At 26.6% G+C, this 15,402-nt stretch overlaps 1 protein-coding gene across 1 annotated transcript; it reads right to left on the reverse strand.

The window, feature by feature from the left end:
• Nucleotides 1-11,208: 11,208 nt before the first annotated feature.
• On the reverse strand, nucleotides 11,209-14,401 carry LOC123293802 (basic helix-loop-helix transcription factor scleraxis). The gene is made up of 4 exons (XM_044874714.1): nucleotides 14,213-14,401; nucleotides 12,627-12,757; nucleotides 12,431-12,552; nucleotides 11,209-11,567 (listed from the first exon to the last, which is right to left on the reverse strand). Exons 1-4 carry the CDS (start codon nucleotides 14,392-14,394, stop codon nucleotides 11,421-11,423), a joined length of 582 nt encoding a protein of 193 aa, XP_044730649.1. The 5' UTR covers nucleotides 14,395-14,401; the 3' UTR covers nucleotides 11,209-11,420.
• Nucleotides 14,402-15,402: the final 1,001 nt, after the last annotated feature.

The raw sequence follows: 15,402 nt of genomic DNA on the forward strand, positions 1-15,402 counted from the left end.
TATAAAATGATTATTATTATAATTAATAACAACGATTATATGAGAATGCTATAGATATTTTTTAATTATAGGTAAATGAATTTGTACAGAATTATTAATTTTTTTTAAATTGAAAAACTATTTTCTTGATCTCTACCATTTTTTGTTTATATAATTTATAACCAAATTATTGTTAGCAAAGCCAACATCATAAACATTACAAACTGCCAAATTTACTAAAAATTGTTTAATTAAATTTCTTAAGTTTTTTTTTTTAATTTGACAAAAAATGCATCTTAAAAATTTGAATCATAATATTGTTGAAATCAGACATTTTTTTTAATTTTATAATATCAATATTACAGAATAAAATGAGTTATCAAGCATTGAACTTGTCTAGCGGATATTTAGCTCGTTTGAATCAAACAACAAAAAATGTCATTAATATAATGTAGCTTGCGTTCTTTGACCAATACCATCATGTTGTCTTTTATTTACATGTTTTACTCTCGATGTATTTTGAATGAACATAAAAAGTTCTCGGAAATGTTAAAATACTGACAGAGTAGTTTCACAAGGTCCCATTTAAATGGGGTTTATGTTGTTTATTATTTACATTTATAACAAGACACACATGAAATGAAGTTCCTGTCCCATGTGGGCATAATTCTATTCAAAATGGCAACAAGTGAGTATAAGTGCTAAATAAACTGAGTGGCATTCGATAATTTATCGAACGATCGTATTGGCAGACAATCGATGAGTTTCTTATGAATTTAAACTAAACCCACGTCAATACACCCAATTTTCTGCTAAATAATTGTATTGGCTATAAATAATTGTTAATGCAATAGAAAAAATTTTACTGAGACAATTTTTCTCCGATGGAGACGCTTGAAACATAGCTACTTAAAAAATACATTTTTTGTTTTTGAAATAATTAGTTAAATAAAATGAAAAGCATATTTGAGTTTTTTTTTTTGTTATATAATGCTAGTCGTTAATAATTATTATACCAAAGCTTAAATAAGGTTTCTTAAAAAATCTTTAATTTATTGAAAATAATTTAAATATGACGTCGGATAATCTTTTGTACAGAATTTTTTTTGTTTTTTTTTTTCAAGACATTTTGTTTTTGTAAAAGTTTTATTAATTTTTTAAAAGAAACGACGAATATACAAATAAACATTGTAAAAGAATCTTTTTTTAAAAATAATTCAAAATTCTTTTTGTACATTTTGTACCATAGAAATTATAAGTTTTTTTTTTATTATCATTTTATTAATTAATAAATAATTTTTTTAAATACTTTTGTTTTATTTTATTTTTTTTTTAACCGTCTACAAATTTGACGCATTTTTATAAAGTCTCTAACTAATTCGGAAGAAATTTACTCCAAGAAGTCACTTAGTCCGATTCAATTCTAAGCAAACCCATTCAAAATTTTGAATAGATTTAAAACGAAATGAACAGGTAATTAAAAAAAATTTTCTGTTGTTATTCATAATTTTCAATGTCTTTCAATCGAAATGAATGGGAAATTAAAACTATTTCTTCGAATCATTTCTTTTCAAATTAGTTAAAATTAATTTATTAAAAATAAAAAAAACTTCAAAAACTTATTCATTTGGAAGTAGCTGAATTATAATATATTTTTAAAAATACGTCAAATTATCAATCCATTTTCTTTTGGTTTTCTCATTACTATGACATACTTGGCAGCAAAACAATTCTGTGAATTGTAATTCCATTCCATAATAAAGTACCTACAAATTAAATGGATTGTTCAAACTGTACTTTTGACAATTGTTGCTATTCTCCCTTTGAAGATTCAGAGCTAGCAACTTGTTCAAGAAAGATTTTAAGGTAGACAAAATTGGTATATCTTCTCTCTTTCAGTCTCGGACAAAGAGAGGCTTGTGATAAAAGGCTTGCTTAAATAAGTAAATGATTAAAAGGTAGGCATATTTAACATTGGTCTTATGGGAAAAAGGTAGATGGATGATATATTTCCATAGATTTCTAAAAAACTAGTCGGTGGGAATTTAAAAAATAATTATTTAAAGTTAAAACCTTAATAAATTATTGAAAACAATTAACAAAAAACCGTTCGACCGATTTAGCTTTAAATATTTCGAAAACCAAGGCAAATATCGAATAGTTTTATAATTAGTTTTCGTCTACATTCATGAAGTTATAACAAAATTCATCATCAAAGTTGAAAATATGGTACAAATAATTTCAACCACAAGTCTCTAAAATTTCCTTGGCGCTTATACTACGTTAATAGAATGCTATAAGCATTCTATTTACATATAGGGTTTTATAAAACCCTAAGAAGTAGAAAATAAAAACTAATCTTCCAAATAGATTATGCTTTAAAGAGATGTCAAAAATCGATATAGTCTACTAAGGAAAAACTTCTACTCTAATCGATATAGTCTACTTTAAATTATTTTTTTGGCAACGTTGCTAGCTTCTATATTATTAATATTTTACCGATTAACTAGCTAATACTCGAAGTAAACAATACGAAATTCTAGAAGTGTTAATAAACACTACTAATTTTTGTTTTGAAAATTTCCATTTATTTACAAAAGTTGCTCAAATTATTTCTTAAAATTCAAAATACGAGCAAAATTTATTAATAAAAGATATATAAGAAAAAATTCCAGAAGTGCGAATAGTTAATAGTTTTTTGATATCTAAATACTGTGAATCGGATGGACTAATAAAGAAGTTGTATACATAATATTAAGTGATTTCACTCGCGTCAAATGAAGTAGAAAATTTAAAATTAGAACGCTTAAATATCTACTCAACAAATTTAGCAACGACAATCCAGTCCATTATCAATAACTAACAAAGTTTACGCAACGGTATATTTTTCTCATGTATCTTTTATCAATAAACAACAAGAGGAAAAAATTTTCCCAAGATTATATATTTCATTTTTTAAGGAAATAAAATTTTGCTGTATTTTCAGTAAATTATAAGCTCAATAAATCCTAAACGCAGTTAGCTCTGTGCCAATTAAAATACTAATCCACACATTCAACATTTGTGACCAAAAAAAATAAATCTTTTATCATAGATAATAAAACAAAAAATTAAAGCATTTGTTGACAATATCAAAATAAAAATGATTTATTCCATCTTTCTTATAATCTTAGAAATAAATATTGAATTATTTGAATTAAAAGTACATTGGACAAAATTTAAATTCGTTTTTCAATTGGCAACGTATCGGCCATTTTATCTCAATCTCATCATCCTCTAGATAACAAAAATTCGTGAGCAGTTGAGCCAAAGTTGTATTTTTCCTTCATTAGATGCTTCTTATTATTTTTAATGAAATGGAGAGAGAGGTTGGATAGTTGACATTACCAAATGGCACTTTTTCAACATACAAATACAGATTTTAACCATCTAACTCAATTTCGTGGAGCTATAGCGATGTGCAAAGCCTTAAAGACCGCGCAAAAAACATGATCATGACATTAAAAAGGGAGATAGGATGCTGGGTAGGTGACGGCAATAATATGTCCCAAATTTTAACCTTCTAGCTACTATGTAGCTAGTATAGCGTATTCTACTATGTTTGAAAAAGTACTTCAAAATGTTGATTTTTCTAATAAAAAGCCATAAAATTAAATTAAATTTCAAACCTTTTTTATTATCGCCAAAACGCTGTCAGCCATTCTGGTGACGTAATATTGGTAAAAATAACAGTCGTGTATTTAATTATTATATGTATAAATGAAGTTGATGGTAACATAACCTACAATTACTGTGAAAGCCATTAACAAATTAGTAATTAATGCATATTATTTTTGCCTATATGATGTCACATTATGGCGCCTCGTGTTTTAGATCACGTGATATACAGATAAAAAATTACGACTTTTACTTTAATATAATAAAAAAAATAATGTGCATTTATTTTAATTTTATTTTTTATCAAATTTCATAATTTTTTTTTCACTGCCGAAAATACCCTATTTGGAAAAAGGTGAGGTCTGTCAAGGTATACAAAGCTATGTAAAGCCCTAAAACCGCAAAAAGGCATCCAATTTTGACAAAAAAGAAGAAAGTAGAGGGCTGTGAAGTTGTTATGGCTTTTGTTTTAAAGCAGATTTTTTGTATCGATTAAAAACTCACCTTGCAAAATTAATTTTTTGAAGTTTCAAAGAATACAAGTAAATGTAAATAAAAATTTATTCAAAATATAAATTATTTATCCCTTTTTACACTAAATGATTTTCTTTGTACCTAACCCATGCAGCACTAATGGTAAGCACAAAATAAAGTTGTCGCGTCGTTGCAAATTGAAAATGAATTAATAACATGCTTTGTCTAATATAAATTAAAATAATTTAATACATATTAACAAAAATGTTCGTAAATAATACTGATAAAATAAATATATAATTTTATTTTATTTATTTAAAAAAATTGAATATTTGATTAGTACCAGTGGTTGGTATATGTTAAAAAATCCTGATCTTCCTCATTGCAATTGTATAATTTCTTTAAAAATCATGTAATTAAAAAAAAAATGTATTAAAAAGAAAAAAAGAAACACAAAATAATAAATAATTGTTAATATATTTAAACAAAATAAAACTCCTTCCGTACATTTAACAAAAAAATTTGCCAAAGAATAATAATCATAATATTTAAAAGTGCCTTTATAGTTGTGTAAAATATGAATATCGTACATAAAAAATATTATTAATTGTGTCGAGCGTTTCTTTGTGGAATTCCATTTTTAATTAATTAAAACTAAATACATAAAAATTACGTATATTAAAAACCTTTATTTGTGTAGGTCTCTAAAGGTGTTTCCCTATTTTCGAAAACATTCTTAGCATTTAGGACAGCCTGTGAATTTTTCATATATTGACAGTATTATTGATTATATCTACAAACTAGTACACTGATGAAATTTGTGTAAATATTTTAATATATTTTATTAGTACTTGTAGGCAGGTTGAAGTTTTGAAAGCTTATTTATTTAACGAGTAAACTTTAATTTAATAGTCCCTAAATTATTTTAGAATTCATATTAATAATCTTTTTTATTAGTGAAAATAAACTGTAATATTCTCATTATTTTTTTTATATAAACACTGCTATATAAACAAGAAAATAAAAAATAATTTTTTTCGAAAAATGGAAAAATCCTTAAATTTTTATTGGATTGGGTAAATAAAGGCTTTCAATATGCATAAATATTATTTAAAATTAAAATCAACTAACATAGCTAAACATATAAGAATTCTTTGCATGTACATATTATGTATAAAATAAATACAGGTTGATCCAAAAAATAGTTATTTGAATTTTGTTAAATTTATCTGATTTAATTCCAAATTTTGTTGCTATTGAAATAAGAAAATTTGTTTAGCATAAGAAAATGGTTTAACGCAATCATCCTCTCTGGAAAATTAGTACCCATTAGATCATAGGCTGATTATCCATAAAGAAAATTCGCGCGCGTGGAAGCTTTTAAACAAAAATATAATTAATTTTGCCCAGTTATTTAAATGTATAACAGTCTATTTCATATAATTTCAGCAGAAAGAGAAAATTTTAATAATAATGAACAGCAATCCTTGCAACTCTCAAAAGTCAAACAATAGGAAAAGGACGCAAAGAGGGTACGGAAAAGACAGCTCACAGCAGATGAATCTTCCGAAAATATTACTTCTTCATTATCTGGTCGGGAAACATTCAGAGTGACAGTATATCTAGTAGTCATAGACAGACTTGTGGTTACTTCAAAAGAGGTAAGAAATGTACACAGATGAGATTTTTACAGTAAATTTTCGTTTCTAAGCAATTTATCTATCTAATTGTGTTCATCTTCGTTCTTATTTAATAACGATAGCTCGGATCGGAGAATTGTCCCGAACAACCAATGCGATTTTACAGTTTCTAAGAAAGAAAAAATTCGAAACTAAAGAACTAAAAAAAGTCTTTATTGGTGGCCTACGGATGCAAAATTTCTTATTCCCTCACTGCATTATATATTTTTTCTGTGATAGAAAAGAGATAGATAATATATGAGGGTGATAATTTTACTAAGATTCCACGGCCATAAAAAAAGCGACCTCTTTTTAGTTTTCTGTTAAGCAAGGCTTCTATCTATTTTATAATTTGCAAGAAATATTCAAAATTATGTAAATACGTCTCAGAAGCTGGGATGAATGTTGTAGAATTATTTATACAAGCTTACTTTATCCTAGAAATACTATTTAATTTTTCTTTTATGATAAGTTCAATCAATGTTTATGAGCTGCCTTTTTAAAAATTTTATTTGAATGGTCAAATAAAGAAAATAATTTATAATAAAAATTTTTTTAAAACGAATTTCATACTTCAATTCAAATTTAACAAATTAAATAATTATTTGTTGGACAAATAACTTAATTAAAATAAATTAATAAGTAATATCTATAAAATAATTATGTGTACTGATTATAGTGAGAATCTAATATTCATATAAAATTAGGTAAAACAAATTTTTGGTGGCAGGGTACGTTAAAAATGGCTGAGCCCAAATGAAGTACTGTGATTTTAGTGTCCAATTTATTTTAAGTTGATTGATTAAAAAAATAAATAAAATTATATGAATTAATTAATTAAATTATTTATAATAAATAAAATTATATGTTTCAAAAATCGTATTTGATACTACAAAAAAAAAAAAAAATGTAATTAAATTAAAAATTTTTTTTATTATGATTTTTTTCATGTTGACAATGTTGTTCAGAAATTGTAGCATTATATAAAACTATGTGTAATAAAGTAATTTGAAAAAAATAGCTTGGAAAAAAAAGATTCGGAAAAATTATAGAGATAGATTATAAACTTTGAAAAAACTTGGCAGATTGATGCATTTATTAAAGTTTCTGGTATTATTCGATCTCATTATCTTAGCGTTTATTGCTCCATATTTTAAATAGAGTTTTGAACATATAACTAATGTTAAAATTTAAGATATTTCACTTTGATAAAATTCTGTATTTAATAAAAAAAAAGAGAAATTTGTTCACCTTCTGTGGAATCAGGGCCGGATTAAACATTTGAGGGGCCCTGGGTCCGAAATCTTAGGGGCCCCATGTATGGGCACCCTGTGTTATATCAACGATTGAAGATCGCATACTAGCTTATTCCATCAGCCATTTGCTGGTTAAAAAAATGAATGATTATTGAATCATTGAAATGAATATATATATAAGAAATCTCATCTCATTCATATGAAATGAATGAGAATGATTATTAACATATTGGAGATATATAACGAGTAGAAAAAAAATTGAAAATTCTATATATATCTCAAAATCGGTTATATATGCAAAAAAAACTAGCAGTTTGTATGTAGGTATGTATTGAGTATATGTATGGATACAATGTCTTGCATTGTACACTGTTGCCACAAATAGTGCACGAATATATGATCATGTTTTTATGGTCTTGACTATAACGAGTGAACTACCTTAAAAAAAAGTTTACATGACAGCTTCTGTCTCATAGAGAACATATCGTCTATACTTTATTCGCACCAAAATTTGTTTTTAATAATCCTTATTTTTATTGCTTTGAAGTAAATAAAGGCTCAATTTTTGAACAATGTTGAATTTAAAAGTGTCTTATTAAAAAAAAAAAAGTACTTCTTGATTTTTTTAAACAGCCAATTTATTATGTTCTAATTTTTTTATTTGATAAAAAATATGAATCAATGTTAGCAGATATGAGCGCTGTCAGGCATTCTGAATTTAATTGAATTTATTTGACGGAATGAGTTCAGAGACATATAGCACAGATTATGAAATTACTAGTACTGAAACTGAATGGTGTATATGAAATATTGATTATGAAAATGAGATTATGTAACATCGAATACTGATTATGTAACATCGATATTGTTTAAAATAATAATAATGTCCTACGTTATCGTTCGGTAACAAGAACTTTCATAATCAGCAGGTACTACCAATAGTACAATTACACAAGGTATGCTTTTAGTATAGTACGTGTGTCTCACCAGCCGACGCCATGTGAAATCCGCACTGACAGATGTAAATAAATATCTCAAACCAATATGGCGGAGGCTGGTGTGAACAGAACGTGAGAGATCAACTAAGAGTGAGAGAGTGAATCTGCGTAGAAACATACCTTGGCTAATTGTACCATGGGTACTTCTACTTCCTAAAAAATTCCAGAAAAATTTCAATTCATCTCGGAATCACAGCGCCTTTATTAGCTAGTCCTTTATTAGCTAGTTATCCTAAAGACATTTGTTTAATTTTATTAATAATACCATGCGTATAAATTTGTTCTTTACGTTAAAAATATGTACATTGAAAATATATAAATAAAATATTGTCATTCATGTAAATAAGAAAAACAGCACTCGCATCATTTTTGCAAAAATATGAAATCATAATACAAAAATTATCAATTATATTTAATTTTATTGTTAGTGAAAAGAAATTTTTTATCATAATTTTTTATGTAACATATAGGAAAAATTATTGATTTTAGTTTTTATGATTTGAATATTTATTCAATGGTACATTTAAATTCCTATTACACATTTATTATTAAATTCTTGAATTTGTCCCAAAATCGTGTTAGTGAAATAATAAAAATTAAAATTTTTTTTTATATTTTGAACAGGTACCTTCTGTCGGCACACAGGTAGAGAAATTATAAAAATTTATATTGTTTTATAAAAACTAAATAATTAATTCGTAAACTGTCGATTTTCCTGAAAAAAAGTTGGAACAATGGACCATTTGGGCATTTTAAACAGTATTTTATCCGACCACGCTGATGACAAAAAGAGTTCAATAACTTCTGTGTAAGTGGGTGAAATAGTGATTGCAAAATTCCAGGATATTTTTTAGTTCTTTTGATGCATGGAATCTATTTCGGAAGTTGTTTGTTAATATGATTTTTAAAAGAATTTGCTATCGATTTTCAAAGTTTTCACATTTATCCATTAATACCTACCCGTTTAGAAGCAATCCAAAAATATACTTAAAATGAGCAAATCTAAGATTGGATACACGAACTTTGGTTAAATATGCGGCATATTGTAGACTATTAGTGACTGCAAGAAAAAAAGAAAAATTCCAAATAAATCCAGAATTGAGTAAACAGGTTTTAACATCGTTAGTTTTAATTCCCGCCTATCTTTAGCCAACCAGTAAATAAATTGACGCAATTGTTAGCTCATTTAAATTTAAATTTATAAAAATGTGTTATAGTGGAATTTAAATGTACCTTTCATATTCTACAAAATAAATTGTTTTTGAACTTAAACCATTAAATAAAATTAAACCAATATAAATAAATAAAACTACAATTAATTAAACATAGATTTTGTATGAAAAAAATTCAAGTTTTGTAATTATTGCGCAAGTAATGTGAAGAAATTTCCAAAATCAATATTTAAAAAAAAAAAATATGTGTATTATTTAATTCATTCAAATTAGAAAATATAAAGTGTTCAATTATTTTATTTACAAAAAAAAGACATTAAAATGAAATTGTACATAATTATCAACAAAAAAAAGTATATTAATAATTAAATATAGCTCAATAAAACCAAAAAAACATTTAGTGTTAACTTATTATTGAATAATAAAATAACTACTGTTATATATAAATTATATGAAATAAAATGTCCAAATTTCAAAAAATTTATTTTGTTCTAAATCCATTTATTTACAAACTCCTAACCATAATCCAAACAAGGCAAATCGGAGGTAACCACACACTGTTATTTGCACTTTTTTTTATTTGCTCGATGTTTTTCAAAAAAGTATTAAGAAAATTATAAAATATTGGGAATTTTTTTTGTCTTCGATTTAGATAAAAATTATTCTCTAGAGTAATTTTGACCTAAAAACAGCATAAATCCTTTGACATTACGAGTAGTTTATGAGAAATCATTTAAAATTGACACGTCGCTAAATTAATCAGATTTGGAGCCAAAAGGAGCCAAAAAAACATAAAAAAATTATCTGCTTTTACGACAATGTTAGTATTTTTCGCACCCAGCCATTAAATGAACCTGATTTTTGTATATTTTGGGTCAAAATCCTTGAAATCAAGTTTCATTAGATTCCAAAGCAAAAAATGATGTGTGATTTACTCAAAGGGAAGAACATATACATATAAAGACGTAAAATCTGAAGAGCTTTAAGCTCCCGTGGCTGAATTTACGGCGCCTATCTGAGCGGGGTCTATTCATCAGTCGTTGCGTACTTTATACAGTGCATCAGGCTGTCTAAGTGATTGAAAACAACTGAAATTGTTTTACATCTCTTTCCATTGATTGAAAACGCGACAGCCAGATGCACAGTACAAAGTACTCAACGAGGATATAACCTCGCCCAGATAGACATAACCTCGCGTCTTTTTTCCTGCTATCCTCTCTACTCGAGTTTTGCGTCCTTATAAATATATATATATGTTCTTGGGAGTGGATAATTATCTATCCAAAATCTATCTATCTTGACCAAAAACCACAAAAATTGAATCTCTTTATCGACTACGCGATTTATTTATGAGATATTGGCGTATATGAGTGGTGATATTTCGATCAATTACAAAATGAAACAGAATTTCGTAAGTAAGTAAATGCCCATGGTCTGAAGGCAAAGAAACAAAATGATAATTATAAAATTATTCATTACTAAATAAATCTACTGAGGAGAAATTGCTCCTAGGTTCTCTAACAGCAATTCCTTCTGCATTGCCACAAAAAATTTTTAATTACCTAGGTCCATTTAACAACTAACGCATGCAAATATAGCCAAAATCAAGTAGAATCGAGTAAATCAAAAAGGACAAGCTACTAGTAATATTTCAAGAAGAATGGGCGTTTTTTCTATAATCCACCACTGCTGTACTCCAAAATAAAAAAACAAAAAAAACTGAATCCGCGCTTGATTTAAAATATAATATGTACTTATAGGTACATAATTGTAGGTTTCAGATGTCAAATATAAGGACTCTAGTTTGAGATGGTTAATCAAATAAATCCTTTTTCTCATTGATTTTTCGAAAACAAGATACCAAAATGCAAATTAGATTGTGGATAGATGAAATTTATAGTTATAAAATGTACATGTACAAATTTTTTTAATTAAAAAAATTAAATTCCAGCGATTCACGAAGCAATTTGTTCCTTCCTTTCTTGACGGGAATCATATAAAATCGGTTAATAAAAATCTGGCACTTGATTAAAAGTCGAGTCTTTCGAGGGTTAAGCAACTGTTCCTCCTTGGCTGCATTTATGGTATTGCTTAGCATATTTTCGCGAACCAGGTCTGCTAAAGACTTTCCCCAGGAATTGTTGTCCAAGGAATTGGCCGTGCCAATTCCTATTAATTTATACATTTTTAAAAGATGTAACCTTCTTAATTAGTATATTTTTCTAAATTTTCTTGGAAATCAATTGATTTGATACTATTAGGAGGCGATACTGACGTTTGATAGAATATGGAGTAATTTTCGAAATCTTCGTTGGTATATTGTTGTGTTTTAATATTTTCGATTTCTTTCCTCTGGAATAAATGAAAATTTGTTATTAATATACACATGTTATTGGCATTATAATAAGGAACGTTATTAAGTTCGTTTATTTTAGTTTTTTTTTTTTTTTTTTTTTTTTTTTTTTTTTTAACAGGGAAAATACGTGTTTATTTTCTAGGGGGAATAATTCGTAAAAGAGAATTCGATTTCTAAAATATTTATTCGTATATCATTTCTATAACCACTAAGCATTTAAAACATATAGAGAAAATTAAAAATACTTAGTCACAATTAATTTCCTTTTCGAAAAGTCCTTGACTTCATTTTAATTATGGTACATAGAAAAAAATAAAATAACTGAATCATAATTGCGATGTAGAAAGAATAAATAACATGGGTAACCATACCATTTTTAATAAAATTAAAGGGTTATCTAAGAACAGATATTTACAAGTAACAGAGGGTAAGTAATTTCAAACAATTGTTGTGTTTTATATAGGTCTGAACACGCTATTCGGATTTCATCTTTTTTTCTTTTTGAGTTATTGTGCTCATGGGCAGATGAACAGATGGAAAATGAAAATTTTGTTTGGATCACCAATATTTCTACGCATTACAAACTTGGGACTAAATTTAATATACCTTGGTATTTTTCATACACACAAATCTATCCCTCCCTTTATATATTTACAGCCTTAGAAAGTAAGGGCAAATTTTCGCGTCCTAAAATAGGCAACACAAGTATAAAATGTAGATACAGAATATGATGAATAGCATACATCTCATCATCTTATCATGAATTATTATTCATGTTATTTCTCCATAATAGCCGCACTATTATACAATAAAACATTATATTTAATTATAAAAATAATATAAATATAAATATAATTACATATTTTTTGTGTGTTTGCAAACAAAATGTGCAAAGTTGTGGTCTATTTGTACCATCTGCGTCCATAATGTATGAAGCTGTTGATGATGCACCGGATGAAACACATGGCTGTTCTACTGGACCTAAATTTAATTTTTTAAATTGTAAATATATATTAATTGTAAAGTAAATATTTATATTTCATTTATTGTTTTACCTGATAGTAATTGAGTACCAAGATGAGCTATGTAACTGCATGCTAAGCGCAAAGTTTCTATTTTTGATAATTTTCTATCTTTTGGCTCTGTAGGTATTAATGTTCGTAATGCAGTAAACGCACTATTCACGCTGCAAATAAAAATCGCTTACATGTAATAAAGTATATACACATTTTAAGTCGTAATTCGAAAATTTAGGTTTAGGTTCAAAGTTTCTTTTCAATAATACAAAGTATGAAAGGTCAAAGGAATACGCAGTTCGATGGACAGCAAAATCTGTTAGTACCAGCCGGCCTAATTCTCTTTTTGTACGCAGGAGATTCAATTTTTGTACTATCTGCGATTGATAATCGACAGAAATTTTAGTTTTAAAAATTATAATCAAAGTAGTTATACATTCAAACATGAAAAATACACATTTCATATGGGAATTTCGATTGCCGTGGGTAAAGTATTCCAATTAATTACATAAGTCAGATCACATTTAAAAAATTAAAATTTGGTTAAATATGAAAGACAATTTTTTAATGAAAAATGTTAAATTTAATCATACTTTTTAGGTTTGCAGTTTTCTTGATTTTTATGTCCAATTTTCTCAAAACAACTTGATTGGGTGAAATGATCATCCATCCAAATAATTAGGTAAATGAAAATATGTAAAATAAGAAGGAATAGATAGTTAGTTAATGATGTAAAAATTTGCAAATAAATGCGAGGCGTTCTGAGCAGACCGACTACTTTTGAATTATAACAAAAAATAAAAAATCATCTTAAATAGATAGGAATAGAAAAAAATGAATATTCTTCTAATTTAATATTTGATATCAAACAGGTAAACTACAACGAAGTAAAATAATTTTAGCGATATTTATTTATCCTTCTTATGATTTTCAAAGATCAGCCTAAAGTTTCTACCGTTACCGTAAGAAATATCTACCGTAATTTTTCTTTAAGGAAGTACGAGCTCCAAGGCAAATTTTAACTTGTGGTTGAAATTATTTGTCTTATCTAATTTTCAACTTTGATGATGAATTTTGTTATAACTCCATGAATGTAGACGAAAAATAAGAATAAATTTTTTGATTTTTTTTAAATCAAGTCTTTTGTCCAAAATTGTTCTAGCGCTCATACATCCTTAAATAAAAAAGGTATAACAAAAATTAAGTCAAAAGAGTAAGTAAATGCGAGATTATTCAACTCTTGAGATTCATTCAAAGGTGCTAATTAGTCTAAATTTCTAAAATATAAAATCATTGACAAAATTTGGAAATTTATATTTTATTAAAATAATCGAATATCATTCCTGGTCTTTAAATATTGAATTTGATGAATGGATACGTTATAGATATCGCATTTCGAAAAAATTATATATTTTTAACAAATCATCCGGATCACTCTAAGAGAAGTATAAAAAAAGGCTAAAAAAATGGCATTTCCAAAACGTTTTGAAAGTCTGGAAAAATTATGAATCCTATCGTAAGTATTTACAAAATTAAGAAAAATTAAATTCTGGTCAAAACCCTTAGCGTTAAATTTTATTTCCGAAAATGAGATAAGCGGTAAATCTATAAAAGTTCCATTTTACCTGTGTGTTCGATCTCGTTCCCTAGCATTTGCTTGATTTCTTTGTGGTTTGAAATGATTCGAATTATCATTATTGCTACGATTATTTTCATGAAACTCTTCCATCGTATTGCAATTCCTTAAATAATCCTGTTTTTCACTTTCATAATTCGTATACAAATTATTACATTTTAAACTATTCATTTTATTTGACTCTAATTGTTAAATTTATTTTTAATTAATACCACAAATGAAGTAACATTGTTCAAATATTGTTAACAGACACAAAAATTAGACGAACGCAACGGGAACAAGTGTATTTGGAAGTAACAATAAAGTTAAACTCAGATGCATATAAACATTGCTTACACATCATTTATGACAAAAATGAAATTTGTTAATTATTCCAATATGTGAAATATTATTTTTGTATTCAAAATAAAAATTGGCCCCACTACTCTATTTAAATGACCTAATATGTTAAAGAGATGTTAAGTGATTTATAACATTTTTTTTTCGTTTTTGTTTTTATTTCCATTTCTCCTGTACGGCATTTAGAATAACTTATTTAACATATGCATTTATATATAGATGATTTTAAAATAAGCAACGATTCGAGTCCCGGCTTCTGTGTAGCTTTTCCGTTTCTTTCTTATGGTTCAAATTAAACAATGTAATGTGAGTTAATCCATTGGATAATACAGTATCACTCTCATATGCTAAGAGGTATAACATGTTGAGATAGCAAAAGCTATTAAAAGTATCATGTATGTGGGACTTAGACTTATATAAAGTACCTAAAGATATTTTTAATTAATGTTGTGATGAAGTACGCGTTTAAGAGCGGATCCAAAGAGGTAATTGCACCATCATTTCTAACATATCTTCAGAATGACTCCAACATAAAAGCTTTTCGTACAGGATTTTAGGTGAAATCTCAAAAACTATTTCCTTCATCGTTCAATGAACACGATTTTGATATCTTTTGGTTCAAAGTTATCGAAAGTTAAATTGAGGTATTTCGATACCAAAAAAATGAAAATGGTCCAAAAATTTGAAATTATATTTATAAATTAATCATCCTTTTATACGGCTTTTGTGAAAAATTCATATTCTATTCTCTAAACGGTTTATAGAAATTAACTCAGTGTTTCTACCAAAAAAAGGGCAAATTTCTCATAAACCTTACTGAGAATCGATATGAATTTTTTA

Source organism: Chrysoperla carnea, chromosome 2 (genome assembly GCF_905475395.1).
Source record: "Chrysoperla carnea chromosome 2, inChrCarn1.1, whole genome shotgun sequence".
Taxonomy (NCBI): Eukaryota; Metazoa; Arthropoda; class Insecta; order Neuroptera; family Chrysopidae; genus Chrysoperla; species Chrysoperla carnea.